This window comes from Mesocricetus auratus, unplaced genomic scaffold, assembly GCF_017639785.1.
Source record: "Mesocricetus auratus isolate SY011 unplaced genomic scaffold, BCM_Maur_2.0 Super-Scaffold_100010, whole genome shotgun sequence".
NCBI classification, from domain to species: Eukaryota; Metazoa; Chordata; class Mammalia; order Rodentia; family Cricetidae; genus Mesocricetus; species Mesocricetus auratus.
This window is the reverse complement of record NW_024429194.1, coordinates 63,945,534-63,963,915: the sequence shown is the minus strand read 5'-3', so window position 1 is coordinate 63,963,915 and position 18,382 is coordinate 63,945,534. Positions and strand designations below refer to the sequence as shown.

The window sequence follows — 18,382 nt, the reverse complement described above, 5'->3', positions numbered from 1 at the left end:
GATCCAACTATACTCAGATCCAACTAGTTGTTAGTATTTAAAAACTGCCAGAAATAATGGATTTCCCATGCGGTCTGTTAGATAAATGGTGGTGGAGTAGAGACAAAGAAGAAGATGGGCAGCCTTCTAAAAAGGACAAGGCTCAGACCCATCCACAGATACCCAAGTCCCAAGCCTCTGCTCATGAATTTGTAGGACAGTAGGTCATGATGGACCCTACTTCAAACTAGACTCTGCCAACTGTGTGGCCCCTGGACATGCTTGCTTCTGCTGTATCCTTCCTTCATTCCTAGAGAGGGAATACTCGTGAGTTAGGCTGAAGCCACCAGGAGTGAGGAGATGCATGGAAGCCCTGTAGACGCAACAGCACCCAAAGGTGAGTCTAGGCGGTTAATGGGAATGTCCATAGGTTCCGGGGCAGTAGATGGCAGCTGTGTCCACCATACATGCTACTAAGAGTTGCCAGCTAAAATTAGATGGTGTTGGGATCCAGGCTGATCCAAGGCTTTCTTGGGGGCTCTGATGAAAGGACAAAGGTGTGCTGAATAGTTTTATGTCAATTTGACACAAGTCAAAGTCATCTGAGAGGAGGGAACCTCAATTAAGGAAATGCCTCCATAGTATCGGGCTGCAGGCAAGCCTATAGAGCATTTTCTTAATTAGTGATTGATGTGGGAGGGCTCTACCCATTGTGGGAGGTGTTATACCTAGACTGCTGGTCCTGTATTCTATAAGAAAACGGGCTGAGCAAACCATGGGGGAGCAAGCCATTAAGCAGCTGCCCCTGTGGTCTCTGCATCAGCTGCTGCCTCCTGGTTCCTGCCCTGTTAGAGCTCCTGTCCTGACTTCCTTTGATGATGAACAATGATATGATATGGAAATGCAGGCAATAAACCCTTTCCTCCCCAAGTTCCTTTTGGTCATAATGTTTTATCACAGCAATAGTAACCCTAAGACAAAAGGAAATACTAGTTTTGTGTCCTTGCCCAGGAGCAGAATTGATAAGATCCAGTCTGGAGCTGGTAGGGCCTTGAAGGAGTTAAGGTGGGAACCTGGCTTCCCCTATGCAACACCAGTCAAGGGCTGTGATTATCAGTCCTAAGGCAGCTCTGTCTGAGGTTTCCCTTGCCAACATTGCCAACATTGCTTGGTTCAGCTTTCTGCTGCCTTTGACACATAGTCCCTTGCAAATAGTATATCAGGTGCTGTACTTCTTAACGAACTTGTGTGGCATAAGCTATAAGCTTATACAAGACCTCCAGGTCCCAGCTTTTGTCTTCCGTGTTTTCCATGCCTTGACACCTCAAAGTTTGGGACCTCTATTCCTATGGGTTCAAGTAAAGACAGTAAATTCCTATTGTTGAAGATGGCACATGCTTGGCTGCAGGGCATGTTGGAATCAAGCTGAGACTGAACTGGAAGGTCCCTTCCTGCTGGCTGGCTTTCATAGTGCTGAAAGGTACCAATGTAAACTGCTAGCGAAAACTGTCACCAACAGTACTGCTCTGCTTTAAGCCCTGAGTTCTAGAGTACCAAGCAAGATGTGCCCACCAGTGAAATAGTAACACGACTGTTGACTGTCGTGGGTCCAACCACTGCTTTCCACTTGGACTTAAGGCCTTCCCACCAGAGGGACCTTCCACCTACTTTCAGAAGTCAGGACAAAAGACAGTAGCTGTGGAGGTCATAGTCCCCATGAGAAGACCACCATTATTGTTCAAGAGAAGTACCTCACAGGCTACTTACTTCCTAAGCATCAGTGCTACACCGAGATTAATGCTGCTGTCAGCCTGAACCGACTGTGGAAGGAAGCTTAGTTTTGCAGTAGGTGGCACACTACAGAGGCTTACACTGAGGAAGCTCCTAAGAATAGTTGGTTGTTGCTGTAGCATACTGGTCCAGTAATCAGCCCTAGAGGGAAGAAAATAATCAAGCATCTATGTCACCCCCTCCAAAGCTCAGAGAACATTGTGGAAGCAGAGGACGGACTGAAAAGAAGTGGAGTGTTGTGTAGCTATTTCCCCTGAACTAAAACATTCTCCCCTAGAGGAAGACTCATTAGTATTCAGGAAGTAGCCTAGCATGGTAGCATACACCTTTAATCTCAGCCCTTGGGAGACACAGCAAATGGATCACTGTGAGTTCCAGGTCAGCTAGGGCTACTACATTGTAAGACCTCGTCTCAAAAAAAAAAATGAAGACAAGAAAGAAAGGATTCAGGAGGTAAATGAAACTTAGAGAGTCTAAGAAATAAGTGAAACTTACAGGTCTTAGAAAGATTCTGAAACCTACAGGGTTCACTGAGTCCCTTCCCAGGGTTATATAAGCAGTAACAATCGATGGAGAAAAGATACTGGGCAACCAAACCACCTACATGTTGTGCCAAGAACTCCAGAGATACAGCTTTCACAAGCCAACACTCATGTCATACACATATACACGCAGGCAAAACACTCATACAAATAAAATTAAATAAATAAATCCAACAGTTATAAAAGTAAATGCAACAAAAACTTTCAAAGAAATAAAATAATATCATACAATAAGCAGGCATTGGTCTGTATAATACAAGCAGTCTGGCCTTATAAAAACTTCAAACTTTAATGTAGGAAGGTGAAACTGCCTTTTAGAACACAGCTGAGAAAAAGAAAGCAGCTCAGTCAATGCAGGGCTTTCCTGAGTTTGCCCAGAATTCAGGTAAAAATCCACAAGAGTTGATGTATGCTTGTGACCTAAGCTGTGATGGGATGGGAAGTAGAGACGGGTGAATCGTGGGAACCTAGACTACTTGTCAAAGTTCCAGGCCAGTGAGAGACCCTCCCTTCCACAAAAGTGGAAATTATCTGAGAAATGGCACTGGAGTGATCCAGTGACTTTCATGTGTTCAGGAGCACATACATACATACATACATACATACATACATACATACATACATCATACTGGAGTGGGAGGTGGGTATAACAAAGCAGGCTGAGAACATTAACTCTTTTGGCAGCCATTTGTCTAGCTGCCTGAGTGAGTATTCTGGGCTTGGGTTTATCTTATCCATCAGTTACATGGGCCAGTATCCCACTGACCAACGGCTTCATCTCTAGTCCCCAGTTGTCTGTCCCCTGAGACTGCTGGCCTGGCAGCAACCATTTGAGATAACACACACTTGGCAGGGTTCAGCACAACTTCTCCCAGATAGTTTCTCATGGATCTAGACTGAACTAAAATATCCTATTTCTGTGCCCTCCCTACTCAGCCAGGCTCAGTATGGAGCCCCACCTACCACGTGAATGCCTCTAACCTGGCCACTGGAGGAGATCCAGACAGATGGGAAGTCAAACAGTGTAGAGAACGCAAGAAGGGAGGTGACCTTCTGACCATAATGTCCAGTTCCAGCTCTACAGTTTCTAGTTCTATGACTGTGGGCTTTGCAGCCTCAGTTTTTCATTATCTGTCAAATGGGGTGATAACGACGTTCTGACTACATAGCCAAGATATTATTTAAAACCTTCAGGGTATGGAAATAGTATTCCCTTTTAATCATTTTAATGTATTTATCTTATTATGTGAGGTGTTTTGTCTGCCTGTTTGTCTAATGTACCACATGCATACCTGATGCCCATGGAGGCCAGAAGACCCCCAAGCTCTGGGGTTACAGATGATTGTGAGCTGACATGTGGGTGCTGGGAATCAACAGAGTCCTCTGGAAGAGAAGTTGGTGCTTTTAACTGCTGAACCATACCTCCAGCCCTATGGTGTTAACTTTTGCCATTGACATTTCAGAAAAAGAAATATTTAAGTCTATCCTTCCCATCTGCAGGAATACCCACAGCTCACAAAACATCATCAGATCATCACACTCGGAACTGTTAGGCTCTTGACAAAGACAATATTCATAATATTTACACAACTACACTAGAGGGTAGTTCTTACAAATATCTTTGTGTTTCAGGAGTAGACACTAAGGTTCAGAAGATTAAGTGCTCGTCCAAAATGATGCAACCAGCTCAGTGGTAGAAGCAGGGTCTGAGCCATGGCCACCTGGTTCCATGCCCAATGCACTCACAGAGACTTGAATCAAGTGCTGCATCTGTAAGTGCCCAAGGGGACACACAGTGTGTGGGGCTGGTGAGCTCTCAGACTTTCAGGCAGCACCTCCTACTATTTCTTTCAACGGAAAGTAATAAAATATTTGAAGATCACCAAGTTACAAATATCGCCAGCTTTTGTGTGAGTCAACATAACACGGGAATGCTAGTCAATGCTAGTCAAGTTCTTTGGAACTTTGCACACACACAATTGCTGAATGTATAAATAAAATCAATTTTTCCTCCTTCCAACTTGTATGTTTTATACTTCTTGTACTGTTTAGGAACCCAGTATGATACTAAATAAAGTTAGTACCTGTTCCCAATCTTATAGGAAAAACATTAAGACCTTCAGTATTCAGTGTTTACTATAAGGGAACTGTCTCCTCTCTCCTCTGCTCTCTCCCACCCCTCTCTCTCACACATATCTGCCCTGTGTGATTGTGGAAGTTTTACAATCCAAAATCTGATGGGGGAGCTGGCAAGCTAGAGATCACAGTTCAAATCCAAACCTGTGTCCCGGGCCCACCTGCCAGAGTCTCCAGCAAGTCCCCGTCATCTTGTTTGTTCACTGTGCTGTCTGACTCCGTGATGAATGGACACTCCATTGTATCAAACACTTTTGCGTTTGTTCAGATGGCCATGTATGTGTTTTTCTTCTATAATATGACAATATAGCTAGCATGTTTTTTCATTTCTGGAGAGTGAATCACGTACCTGATTCTTAATGTTGACCAACCTTTCATTTCTGGGGTAAATCTCCCATAGCATGATCTAGCATCCTGTTTTTCCCTTCCTTTTTAAAATTTAAATTAGAAACAAGCTTGTTTTACATGTCAATCCCAGTTCCCTCTCCCTCCCCTCCTCCCCTGCCCCCCACCGACCCCCTATCCCATCCCCATGAGGTCTTCAATGGGATCTTCAAAGTCTGTCATATCATTTGGAGCAGGGCGTAGACCCTCCCCAGTGTGTCGAGGCTGAGAGAGTATCTCTCTATGTGGAATGGGCTCCCAAAATCCATTCTTACACTAGGGATAAATACTCATCCACTACTAGAGGCCCCATAGATTAACCAGACCTCCAAATTGACACCCATGTTCAGGGGGTCTGGAACAGTCCTATGCTAGTTTCTCAGCCATCAGTCTGGGTTCCATGCACTCTCCCTTGTTCAGGTCAGCTGTTTCTGTGGGTTTCTCCAGCCTGGTCTTGACCCCTTTGCTCATCACACCTCCCTCTCTGAAACTGGATTCCAGGAGTTCAGTCCACTGTTTAGCTGTGGCTGTCTGCTTCTGCTTTCATCAGCTACGGGATGAAGGCTCTAGGATGGCATATAAGGTAGTCATTAATCTCATTATCCGGGAAGGGCATTTAAGGTAGCCTCCCCACTATTGCTTAGATGGTTAGTTGGGGTCATCCTTGTAGATCTCTGGTCATTTCCCTAGTGCCAGATTTTTCTTTAAATCTATAAAGGCTCCCTCTATTATGATAGTTCTTTTCTTGCTCTCCTCTATTCTTCCCCTGACTCGATCTTCCTGTTCTCTCATGTCCTCCTCTCCCCTCCTCTTCTCCCCTTCTCTTTCTCCCTCTCCCCACCCCACCATGTTCCCAACGAGCTCAGGAGATCTTGTCTCTTTCCCCTTTTCCAGGGGACCATGTATGTCTCTCTTAGGGTCCTCCTTGTTTCCTAGCTTCTCTGGCGGTGTAAATTGTAGGCTGGTAATCCTTTTCTAGTATCCATTTTTACCTATCCCTGAGTCCAATGTGCTCATATATTCTTGAGAACTTTGGAATCTGTATGTTCAAGGGAACACATAGATGTAAATAAACATATAAACATATTTAGGTTTTCTTTACAATGTCTTGGTGTCCCATAAAACAAGATGGGAGGTATTGACTCTTCTGTCTTCTGGAAGAGTTTGCGTAGAATTGGTATTATTTTGTAATTAATCCTACATGTCCTTCAGGGCCTGGATGTGCAGCCATTGCATCTATGAAACCTTTCCCGGTCTCACAACACTGTCTGATGATGATGGTGAGGAGGAGGAAGAGGAGGAGGAGGAGGAGCACCTGCTGCATGCAGCGAGGGTGCAGGCCCTAAAGAGTAGACAGTTCACATTTTCGTTGAGTTTATCTTTCGAATGGCCCTGTAAGGAGATGCTATTTTTCTGTTTTATAAATGTGTAAACACAGTCTCTGAATTGTTAAATAATGCACCCAAGGTCTTATATTCTCTCATCCGATCATTACTTTTTTTTACTAAGAACCTACTCAACCTCAAAGTACCGACAGCTCCGCAGAATGAGGGTCTTGCACCACAGACACAGGTGCTCCCAGAGCTGATTAATCATGTGGATTTCCAGGATCTTCCCCACTCCTCTATGATGGGAACTTCAGGGTGCTGCAACTAAGAGCAAGTGTTTTAAATAAGCACCTAAATGACTTTAATATCCACAATGGGTCCCAGAGTAGCCATTGCACTAATTGCGTCCCACATTGCAAGAACAGCTGTTTGTAAATTTCTCATCCATCCCCACTTAGACAGTGAACTTCCTGCAGGATGCTCTGCCTTTATCTCCGCGTGGCCAAACACAGTCCCTCCCCTCCATCATGGTGTGAGATGTTTATCTAAGCAGAATGAGAAGAAATTGCAGTGGCCTATGCTCAGACAAGTCTTCAGCCTCCTCCCTGACTCCAGGGTCCCAAATGAAGGACACATAGACATGTTCCTGCCTTTATATCTTCAGTGTCTTAGAGGATCTTAGTCTGCTCCCCTAAAATCATACAGAAATGAAATTTAGGAGGAAAAACAATTCTGATGTCACACAAGCATCTCATTCCCCGTATGAGGCCTTTGCCATTTCACAACTTGTGTGTTCAATTTCAGAGGGCCTCTTGGAGAAGGCTGATGGGAAGGGGGTGTATGAGGAGGAGTGAGGGAAAACTGGGTTGGGTTTATATGAGATATTATGGACAGGGAAAGAGGGGGGACTAGCTGTCTTAAAAACCTCACATCATCGCAGTGTAACTAAATCTTTGTCCTTGTGTTCTCTGAAAATGGAATTCACACAATCCTGCCTGAATCTCTCAGCCTTTTAAAGCCAAAAACATGACAAATCAATCTTTGAACTTGGTGGAAGTAGAGCATGGATGGGGAATAGAGACTGTGATCACTCAGGAGGGAACAAAGAGTCCCTCTGCAATGTTGCCTCTTGCCCAGTGACAACCTCTGACAGCCTCAGGCTGTACCTGTCCGTTAACATTCAGGTTAACATTTTGGCTGTTGGGAGTACAGTATGGAAGCAGTCAGTGTGAGGGGGCTGTCTCCATGGGAGGACGGAGGAGCTGGGAACTCACGGACTGAGATGGGTGTCACTGAGAGTATCAGAACGCAAGTGGTGGGAATAAAGCCTGCCCCTGCCCTGCCTTGCCTCTCTACCCCTCAGAAGTTACCAGGTGGCTCTCAGCTGTTGAAGCCTAAAAACATAGCACGAAATGGAAGGTGGGGGCTGGGATTCCATGCCTCCTCCTGGGACTGGACTGTTTTCTTACCTAAAGTGGAAGTTCAAGTTCCCTGACTGTTGGAGCTCACTTCCTGCTCCATATGTCTGGGAACTAGTTCCTGCCTACTGCTGTATTCATGTTTACATCATGGGTGTACCATAAAAGCACCAACAGCCCGCAATGACTCTCCCCGGCTGGCACCCTGTCTTCCTTCCCTCTCCATCGGGCGGTTCTCAGCCTGCTCTGCTGCCACCTTGCCGCCTGCAGCCCTTGGAGCATCCCCTCCCAGCACCTTCCATTCTTCATCCTGGGTGCTCAGGGCCAGCAAAAGCATCCATCCTTTAGGAACATCTTCTGTATCCGCCAGTCTGCCCCATGTCCCCCGACAGTGGGAAGAGGGCCTCATCAGAGCTAATAGGTCTTCTGTTACCTCTGATCTTTGAATACCAACTGAAGCTGCCCAACCATTCCTCATCTCCCTGGAAGCTCCAGTCGGGCACCAGGAGTTTGTGAGGAAGGAGCTGGAATCATCTCCATACCTTCAGAAACTCATCGTGAGTGGTGCATCCCTGGGTAGAGACTGCAGGGAGTCCCTGAGTGAAAGGGAAAGAGGTGTGTTGAGACAGGGGCTGCTGTGCAAATAAGAGCAGAATTTTCTGGAGATCCCACTCAGCTGTTCTGTTTCAGGCAGGGAGGGGGACACTCATAGGGCATAAATCTGGCCTGTGTTGACCTGAGTGTGCTCTGCACCGAGAGCTCGGCTGTAACGAACTGAGTGGATGTCCAGGACTCAGCTAGTTTGCCCTGCAGATAATGACTTTAGAGCAAAGCTCTTGTCTGAAAGCCAGGAAGAGGCACTCTGTGGGAAATGCTTCTCAAAAACAGTACTTCAGCCAAGAAAGAAAATTTCTATAAATTCCCCAGCTTACCACCTGGAAAGGCCACAGTCCCCAATCTGGCAAATCTTTCCTGAGAATGCTGCACCAACCCTAACTCCAGGACCATTCCTGGTCCCTCTTACTAGAGGAAAACCTCCTGAGCTCCCCAGCCACCTTCAAAAGGTCATCCCTCTCCCAGGAGCCCAGCTTTTACCACTCCCAAATCTCCTTTCTCTGTGGACCCCACTTCTACCAGACATCCAACAGACATGACACAATATCGATTGCAAATGAAGTTTATTATGCAGACACCCAGACCACAGCACTCAGAGAGCAGAGTCCATTCAAGAGGCTATGTACACAGAAGCATAGTTCCCCAGACCACTGTTGGGGGAGGAGGGTGGGGGTACCCTGGGGTCCTCAGCAGAGCACCATCTAGGAATGACTGTCAGATGGGCACTACAAGGAGGCCAGGGGTGGGGCGTGGCTTGAAGACACACTTGGACAACACAGATTCTTCCCCAGAACACAGTGCGTGCCTCTGACTCTAATTCTTAGATCTTTCATCACCCCCTCTCAAAAAGAAATGTCATCAGAGGTGGATTACAAAAATTGGGGTTGCTCTGAATTAGTGATACAGAGATACACCTGACATTCTGGAAGCAAAGAGTAGGGCAAGGACCCATCTCTATCTAAAAGAGAAGGTCACCCCGGAGCCACAACCTTCCCCTGAGCCAGAACCTCCCCTTTCAGAGCTAGATACTGCACCCCCAGAGCTGGACCCTCCCCTAGAGCCGCCTCCCGAGCTGTATCCGCCTCCTCCGGACCCAGACCCTCCCCTGGAGCCGCCTCCAGCACCTCCTCCAGAGCCTCCCCTGGAGCCTCCTCCAGAGCTGAATCCGCCTCCTCCAGATCCTCCCCTGGAGCCTCCTCCAGAGCTGAATCCGCCTCCTCCAGAGCTGAATCCGCCTCCTCCAGAGCTGAATCCGCCTCCTCCAGATCCTCCTCTAGAACCTCCTCCAGAGCTGAATCCGCCTCCTCCAGATCCTCCTCTAGAGCCTCCTCCAGAGCTGAATCCGCCTCCTCCAGATCCTCCTCTAGAGCCTCCTCCAGAGCTGAATCCGCCTCCTCCGGATCCTCCTCTGGAGCCAGAGTTTCTGCCTCCAGAACCATAGGTGCTTCCTCTTCCTCCAGAACTTTGACCTCCAGAGCCAAAGCCAGCCTTGGATGCCACGGATGAGGAAATGGTGCTGCTTGTCACGGCTGTAGGAGAGATTATGTCAATCCAGGAGTTCTGACCACCTCTACCCTCCACTGCCCCATTATGACAGGCACATGCCCCACTACGTACACACAGACACATTGTCGCTGAATTCTCCAGTCATCCTGTCAGGAAGAGAAAGAAAGGGATTTGCGACTGAGCGTCTGGACTCTATGTGGGTGAACAGAGTTGTTTTACAGCTCCCGCCTACAAGTGTGCAGTTTAGCTGCTTCAGGCAGCCACACCTTCTGTGCTGACAGATGACACAGGATGCCAGAGGTGGTGGCAGACCCCACACTCACTACAGCCGAAATCTCCATTCATCCCGAGATCTTGCTTCAATCAAAACAAACACTTGCATTGTAGATCCAGAGTGGCTGAAAGGCCCAGTCACTTCTGACTGTACCAAAGTTGTACTTACAGCTACCTCAGGGAATCTGCTATCCAGAATCCATGCTACACCCAACATTTCAAAACGAGGCTGCACTGTGACCATTGAGCAGAAAGAGCTGCAACTCTGTGAAGCTGCCTACCCTTCCTGGGCTCCCTGCCTCCCGTTTCCTCTGAAGCTCGGCCGCTCCAGCCCAGATTCCGGGGCCTGACAGCTCCTTCATGGGAATGGGAGGCATTGCCTTTCAGACAAGTACAGAGCAGTGGCTTGGAAAGCCAGCTCCTTTGTTACACTGATGCCCAGGGCTGCTGACACCCAGGGCTTTCCCCTCCCAGCAGCTTCACCCACCTTAAGTCCCTAAGGATGCTGATGAGAGAGGAAGCAAAGTACTCCTCTTTAAAATAGTCAAATGATTCTGTTTGTCATTGTAGAGGCCTTAAAAGAACAAAGTGTGTCCCTCCGACACATTTGATGCCGTCTCCCCATTGGGAGCCAAACGTGGAAGGGAAGGAAGCTAGTCTCCCTACAGACTTAGAGACAAACCCTTCCGTTTGTCTGCCGATGTTCATGTCATTTTGTTTTCTTTTTTGTTTGTTTGTTTTTGTTTTTTGTTTTTTGAGGCAGGGTTTTTCTGTGGCTTTGGAGGCTGCCCTGGAACTAGCTCTTGTAGACCAGGCTGGTCTCAAACTCACAGAGATCCACCTGCCTCTACCTCTCAAGTGCTGGGATTAAAGGCGTGCACCACCACCTCCCAGCTTGTTTTCTCTTTTAAAGACGACCAGGATGTCTAAATTATCACCTAGCTTAATGTAACAGGTCCTATTTGCCATTCTCTACTGATAACAGAATAATGTTGTCACTCTCATCCTGAATGTTTACTTAGAGAAGCACATTGATGCCAACCTCACTAACCAAAGACCCTGCCCAGCCCTCAGCTTTCTCTCCCTTTACTCCAGTCCTGGCTCCAGGAGATAGGACAGTGTACAGCATGACACCCTCCATAGTGATGTCCCTCACCTGCACTCCTCGCCCTCCAGCAGCTTGCGGTAGGTGGCGATCTCCACGTCCAGAGCCAGCTTGGTGTTCATGAGCTCCTGGTAGTCGCGAAGCAGCCGGGTCAGGTTCTCTCGTGCCTGCTGCATGGCCTCCTCCAGGTCAGTGAGCTTGGTCCTGGCATCTTTGAGTGCATGCTCTCCGCGCTGCTCTGCGTCAGCGATGGAGTCTTGTACACCCTTACACTATGAGAAAAGAAAAGAAGGTCTCTGTTTTGCATAGGGTCAGCCTGCTGGGGGGAGGGGACGCAAAGGACAAGACACTCGGTGTGGAAGACCAGAATAGCTGTCTCTGGAAGTCTTGGGGACCCCCTTTGGTGTTAACAGACGTTGCAGACAACTGTGCTATGACTTGTAGCTGCTGTCCATGAGCTAGCCTCCTCCCACATCCCTTTGACTGGACCCTTAAGCTTTCCCAACAGTGCCCTTGACCCTCCTAACACAAGAACTCATCATCTGTTCTGTTCTATGTGCAAATGAAGAAACTCTGTTCTGAAGAACTTCTTCTGCCTATGAAGCCGACTCTGCCCCTAGCAATGAGTTCCAAAGTCAATGTCCAATGTGGACTAGCTCTCTCCCACTCACTGCCCCTCTGTGAACACAGTCATCACAGCAGCTGTCCAGGGACTGACTATGATGGAACAAGAAGCTATGTGTCCAATCAGCAAGTCAAACAAGATCTTGCTTTATTTGCTGTTATTCCCTTTAAGTCAAGCAATTCTTCCCCTTCCCTGATCTTCACTTGAGAATGTGACTTGAACTACTCTAAGGGTCTTACATCGCCTTGGTCTGGAGGAGACTGGGATTGCTGTAAACTAGAACTTCCAGTTTCTTTTCTGTCCTGTCTCTCCCCTACACTTGGAGGGATGGCAGGGGTCCCACCCTGAGCCCCAAGCCACACCTGCTTCTTCACATGCGCTATCTCCCCTTGCAGCCTTTGGATTGTGCGGTTCAGCTCGCTGATCTCCATCTTGATCTCTTTCAAGCTGTCCCCATGTTTCACAGCAGTGACCTGGAGTTCTTCATACTGATGAGGGAAAAGACAGTTCACAGAGAAGTTCTGTCTGAGGGAGGCTTAGCCTGAGCTAAAGAAGGCCAGTGACAGGCCAGGGATGGTCAACCCACCTAGGAAACCACCTCACATGCCCCTGAGGATTTAGTGCCATTCTCTGAACTGCCATGGGAATGATACTTGGTCTCCACTAGACAAACCATTCCAATGTCCTTCCTGGACATGTCACTCTCTCTGCATCCCCAGGACTTGCCTTGCTATGGTACAGCTCCTCTGACTCGGTCTTGCTCTTATGGGCGATGATCTCATATTGACTCTGAACCTCAGCAATGATGCTGTCCAGGTCAAGGCTCCGGTTGTTGTCCATGGACAAGACGACATTGGTGTCAGTGACATTCTGTTGTAGCTGAGACAGTTCCTATAATACACACACACACACACACACACACACACACACACTGATTAGCCATGGTGTTCTGTCAATGGCCACAGACATTGAAAGGCCTCCCTTCCCAGGCATTGAGGAAATATAGACTCTCAGACTAAGCATGCCTTGGGTGAGATGAAAAGTGGTATCACCACAGGGCTATCCTCATGATGAGATGATGGCAGAAAGCTGTTTACTGACATTATAATATAACGCCTTCACCATTATGCCAGTAGGCCCGAGAAAGAACCCGGTCCAAGGCGGATTCCTTTAAGTTTCTTCCTATCTCAGAAGTAGACTGGGGAGTGAGTAGGAGGCATGATGCGTTTTAACCTCTGGAGTATAGTGGGCACCTGGGCACAGGAAGGTCACTTCTGAAGGGAGCTGGACATGCAGGGGATGGAGAAAAGGGACGTTGACTTGCTGTTTCCAAACCTCACGTGACATCAGAGGAAGAAATCCCTCACCCCCAACCCTGCTCTAGGGAAACCCCTTAGAGGACTGCAATGGTCTCGCTGCATGAAGTCAGTCAGCCAACAATCCCATTCCAGCAGACTTTTCAATGATTGAAAAGGATTTTTCTTTAGTAGGAAAGGTGGGAAGTAAGGGTCTGTGGGGACAGCCTCCTTTACCGCGTCATACAGCGTTCTCAGGAAATCAGCTTCCTGCATCAGTATGTCCGTCTTGGCCTGCAGCTCTGTCTTGTCCATGTAGGAGCTGTCCACATCCTGCAGAGAAGTTAGGGGTCTCTGGAACAGCTCATATTCCCCACCTTGAATGACTCCCTGATGGGTTCCAGATTCTCTCTGCTGCCTCCAGCATCCCAGGCACTTCCAGGTGAGCTGTATCTCCACAGACCCTCATTTAGCATATACCCTACCATGAACCTCTGTGGGGAGCTCCATGCCCAGATCAACTGCTCACACATCCCAGCATGAAGAGAGCTTGCAATGGACAGGGCATTCCCAACTCGTATCCCTCTTGCTCGAGACACGGTGCATTCCCATAATAGGTGAGATGGCTTCTGTACCCTTCCACAGTCTTCATGCCTTCCATACAAACTCTCCTGAACTTACCTGAATTATTCTCCAAAACCCTTGCAGGACCTAGACTAACACTTTGTGGTTTCCTAGCTCAAATCTATATCAGCATAACTCGTCAGGAAGCAGGAGTCCTAAAAAGTCCCACTCCTCCTCTGCTTTCTAGAAGAATAAAATGCTTTTTTTCTATTGACATTTTCTCATGACACTCTTTAACTAAGTCATCAATGGAGGTGCTCTCCCAAATACAGTAGGCAAACTGAAAAAATCACCTATGGAAGTTAGTACACAGAGACCCTGTTCTTCTCAAGAAAACCAGCTCCTAGGATGCCCACCCTATTGATGGCTCTGTGTGTGTGCACTCACAGTGGTTTCCTGGCTGTCCCTCTAGACATGGAAAGGTATGAGGGGTTCTATTCCTACCCTGCCCCAGGGTAAACTCCTGCTCACCTTCTTAATTGTCACAAACTCATTCTCCGCAGATGTGCGCTTGTTGATTTCATCCTCATACCTGTTGAATCCCCAAAAGGCAACAGCAGTTAGACATGTTCTGGTTGGCCAGCTCCCCTTTCCCTTTTTTCTGCTGGAAAATTAAACTCTTTAGATATTTAGATGAAAACCATGAAAGTTCAAAAGAAGGTTGCTTTCTGTTCATTAACTCAAGCATGTATAAGTCCCCAAACCCTGCCTTCTTTGTAATTAACAAAGATGCCCTCCACACCACCCTGATGCACCAGCAGAACGGCTGCTGAGAGATCAACAAGTGGATGGCTACAGTCAGAACTCCATCTCCACTCAGGGTTTCCTTGATCACCTACTTCTTCTTAAACTCTTCCACAAGATCCTGCATGTTGCTCAGCTCTGAATCCTGCGAGGTCCTTTCTGCTATAAGCCTATCCACTTGTTTCTTGAGCATGCTAATATAGGCCTGGAAGATGGGGTCCAGGTTGGTGGTTTGGGTGCCCACATCCAGCTGCTGCAGAAGTTCCCATTTGGTATGCAACACCTGGTTCTGCTGCTCCAGGAATCGAACCTACAGTGGCCAGAGGAAGACTGTCACACCAGTGGGTCACTCTTGCCCCCCCCCAAGAACGTCTGGTGTTGCTCCAGGAGATGTAGAAGTCACAATACCTCACCCTCACCATCCAAGGGAGGCTGGAAAACACCAGGCAGGGTTTCTGAGCACCCCCCCCCCACATCACACATGGAAAGGATATATAGACCTCTGTTGCTATGTCTGTCCCACTCTGATCTTAAAACTCTCCTACTTTCATGATCACTGTTTTGTTCACAGTGACTCCCTAGACTTGAGGCATTTCCCTCCCCCTATTCCAATACTCTGCCAAGGTCTCATAAATTCTGGAGAAAACAGAAAGCAGGCATCTGCTGGCCCAGTAGCAGATGGCCCAAATAGGAGAGTCCTAGGGGGGTAGGCAGGACTCCTCTGCTTGAATTTTAAGAACCTTGTAAATTCTTGTCTAAGTCAAGGCAGAAGAACCAAGACAGTAACACCCCAAGGTAATACCAATAAAGACTTTATGGGTCACCAAAATGAGAACAGTTCTCTTGAGGGCTGGAATTCTATTCATCCCCAAACAGATATCAAGAACAGATCCTGGAACTTATCAGACTAATAACACTCAATAGATACAAAAACTACCCTTTCTGGATATCATCTTCCAATCCTGCTGTCACCTGGCGTGACCTGCTGCTCTGTTACTACTTGCCTATTTCAACTTTTCTATGATGTCAAAATTTTCTATAAATAGTATCTACTTGGACTGAAAAATATAATGTAAAGAAAATGTTGCAGAAGTGTAGTCCACAAAATCGGCATCTCTCCCATTTGAAATTTGCCAAGGCCCCTGGCTTTGGTGTCACATCCATGCCTCTGAGATAGTCCATCGTTGCCTTTTTATCCAGCACAAGCAGAACATCACATCCCAGAAGCAGCGCCTCTCTGACTCACCTTGTCAATGAAAGAGGCAAATTTGTTGTTGAGAGTTTTGATCTGTTCCCGTTCCTGAGACTTCACGTTCTGGATCTCCGGGTCTAATTTGATATCAAGAGGCTGCAGGAGGCTCTGATTGGCAGAGACTTCATGGATGCCTCCACCAGGAAATCCTCCAGGCCCCCCAAAGCCGCTACCTCCTCCAAAACGGCCTCCACCGAAGCCGCCTCCACCAAATCCACCACCTCCGAAGCCACTGCCACCTCCAAAACCACTGCCACCTCCGAAGCCACTGCCACCTCCGAAGCCACTGCCACCTCCGAAGCCAACGCTGCCTCCGAATCCTCTGCCTCCTCCAAAGCCAGAGCCACCTCCAAAGCCACCGCTGCCTCCAAAGCTGCTGCGGCCTCCGAAGCCACTGCCACCTCTGCCACCAAATCCTCCACCACAGCCAGCCACGCTAGTAGAGATGCTCTTGTACCCTCCGAGGCCGACAAGACTCTGACTGCCAAAGCCACCTCCACCGGAGCCTCCTCTGCCACCACCATGGCGGCTCAAGCAGGAGAAGCCGCTGGTCGATCTCCGGCTTCCTCCAGAGACCACAGCCGAGCCACTACTGAAGCCCCGGAATCCAGCGCCACCTCCTCCTCCTCTTCGAGACTTGCACGAGATCTGACAACTCATGATGGATTTTTTTCTTTTTCTTTTTCTTTTTTGCTCAGCAAGGAAAGTAGAAGAAGATCAGAGCAGATCCAAGGCTGGAGACTGAACTGTGCTGTTGGGAGACTCGCAGGGTCCTCTTATATACCTGCCAACGAGGTGTTGTGAGCTTGGGTGTGGGCCCACTTATGCATGGGTTTGGTCTGCCTGGAAGCTATTCTTGGTGAGTGATTATCAACCTAATGGCCATTAAAACATCTCCTACTCAGCCCCATTCCAGAACCTGCTTCGATTGCGAACTCCTGTTTATCTGCCCATCTGTCACGCAATTTGATTTTTGTAAAATCATCAGAAGAGCAGATTAGGATTTGGGTTTCTCAACTTGGAAAAAAATGTCCTGCAAAATGCTGCTCCCTGTTCTGGACCGACCCATGGGAAGCTGGCCACCACCCAGGCCTGTGTGGGCTTACCAAAGACTCAGAGCGCTCACACTCCAGCTTCCCAAGTGTCCTGCTTCTTTCTGTGTGGCTCAAGCTGGAGAGGGTGACTGTGGTGGAAATGGAGAGGGTGACTGTGGTGGAGACTCAGCCTTTGCTTCCAGAGAGAAACTGGCCTGCCATGCTGCAACAGTGTAGCCATTTATCCGAACCTCTCAGCCCACTTCTTCCCTGGCCACACAAAACATACACATAGCCAAACACTAGGGAAGGATTCCTTTTCAGCCCTGTCTACAGGAACTTTTATGGCCACCAACTCTGCTGCTTTCTGCATGAATGCACAAGGGATGAAGGGCGAAAGGACGAGCAAGTTCTGTTCTTAAGGGCGCTCATGAAAGTGTAAGTGTGGCTTTGAGATCCAAATATGGACCAACTCTGTTGCTCAGAAACCATGTACTGCCTTGTAATTCTGAAGGTAATGAGAAGACAGGCTCTTCGCTGACATTCGAAGATGGGTGAGTGTTGGGAAACCCAGCCAGTCTGTCTATCCGGAGTCACCAACTGCACAGAGCATCACACCAAATTCAGGCAGTCTTTCCTGTCCATGTGGCTACACATGCAGGACAGTCACTGCGGGAGAAACAGAATCAGCTCCAAGTCAGTTTTGCCATGTATTGGCTGTTTGGCCTTGAATTAAACTTTGAGGCTTTGTTGCCTTAGCTATGGAGTGGAAAACTAATATGCAATGCTTTGGTAACTATACTATTATTATAAATATCAAATGCCGTTATTTTGAGTGAGGCAAAGATATTGTCTTTTCCTTTCAACCTTAGTGTCCTAGTCTTTCTTCTAATGGCTTAGGTCACGCTTTCATTGTTTGAGAGAAATGGCATTGTATAAATCATGTTGTTCTGTGAGCCTGGGTTGCTCAGTTTCCTCACCTATAGTGAGAGGAAGAGGAGGAAGAAAAAGGGAGGAGGAGGGGGAGGAGGAGGAGGAGGAGAAAGAAGCAGCACACATGTGCAGGATACGGTTGCTGGTTAATAACTGAAACTCAATGAATTTTATTTACCCTCTTGCTCTGCCCCTTCTCAGCCCTGTGTGGTAACTACACAGCAGGGGTGGGAACAGAGATAAGGAACGGAGAACTTGTTGCGCTGTTAGATTTGCAGTAAAAAGAAAGCTGAACAAAGCAATCCAAGAGTCTCCTCCATTTTTTTCCAATCCAGCTTATATAATTACAATCATGCAAATAAACTATAAAGCTAAAAGCTTTAGAGTCTCAATCCAAAGCCAAATGTGTCATTATCTATGGGTATCTAAGCAACGCCCTAATTGCCCATTACTCCACTATGACTCTGCGGAGGCCACACCAGCTTCAGAGTGGTCTTAATCCCTAAGTGAAGAGAAGGAATAAACATTGAGTGGGCATCTGCCATGTCCTAGTTTTGTGCCCAGCACTTGGTCAACATAAACATCTTAATTTTGTTCTCAACAATCTCATTGAGCGCCTGCCCCTTCTAGACCCCGTCTGTGGTGTGTAAAAATCAAAGAATAAAAAAATCCTCTTCCTCTATTGAAAAGTGGGGGTTAGAAGTAGTGGAACTCAGTCATTACATAAGATTTTGTTTCTATGGGATTTTTTTAAATTTCACCTTTCTAAAAGTAATTTCAATGAACTTTAAATTTAGC

General features: G+C 47.5%; 1 protein-coding gene across 1 annotated transcript; it reads right to left on the bottom strand.

The window, feature by feature from the left end:
- Positions 1–8,739: 8,739 nt before the first annotated feature.
- Positions 8,740–16,543, bottom strand: Krt2 (keratin 2). Its single transcript, XM_021225577.2, has 9 exons — positions 15,612–16,543; positions 14,461–14,675; positions 14,093–14,153; positions 13,235–13,330; positions 12,429–12,593; positions 12,065–12,190; positions 11,129–11,349; positions 9,811–9,845; positions 8,740–9,722 (listed from the first exon to the last, which is right to left on the bottom strand). The coding sequence occupies exons 1-9, from the start codon at positions 16,275–16,277 to the stop codon at positions 9,148–9,150; spliced, it is 2,160 nt and encodes a 719-aa protein (XP_021081236.2). The 5' UTR covers positions 16,278–16,543; the 3' UTR covers positions 8,740–9,147.
- Between the last annotated feature and the right edge of the window lie 1,839 nt (positions 16,544–18,382).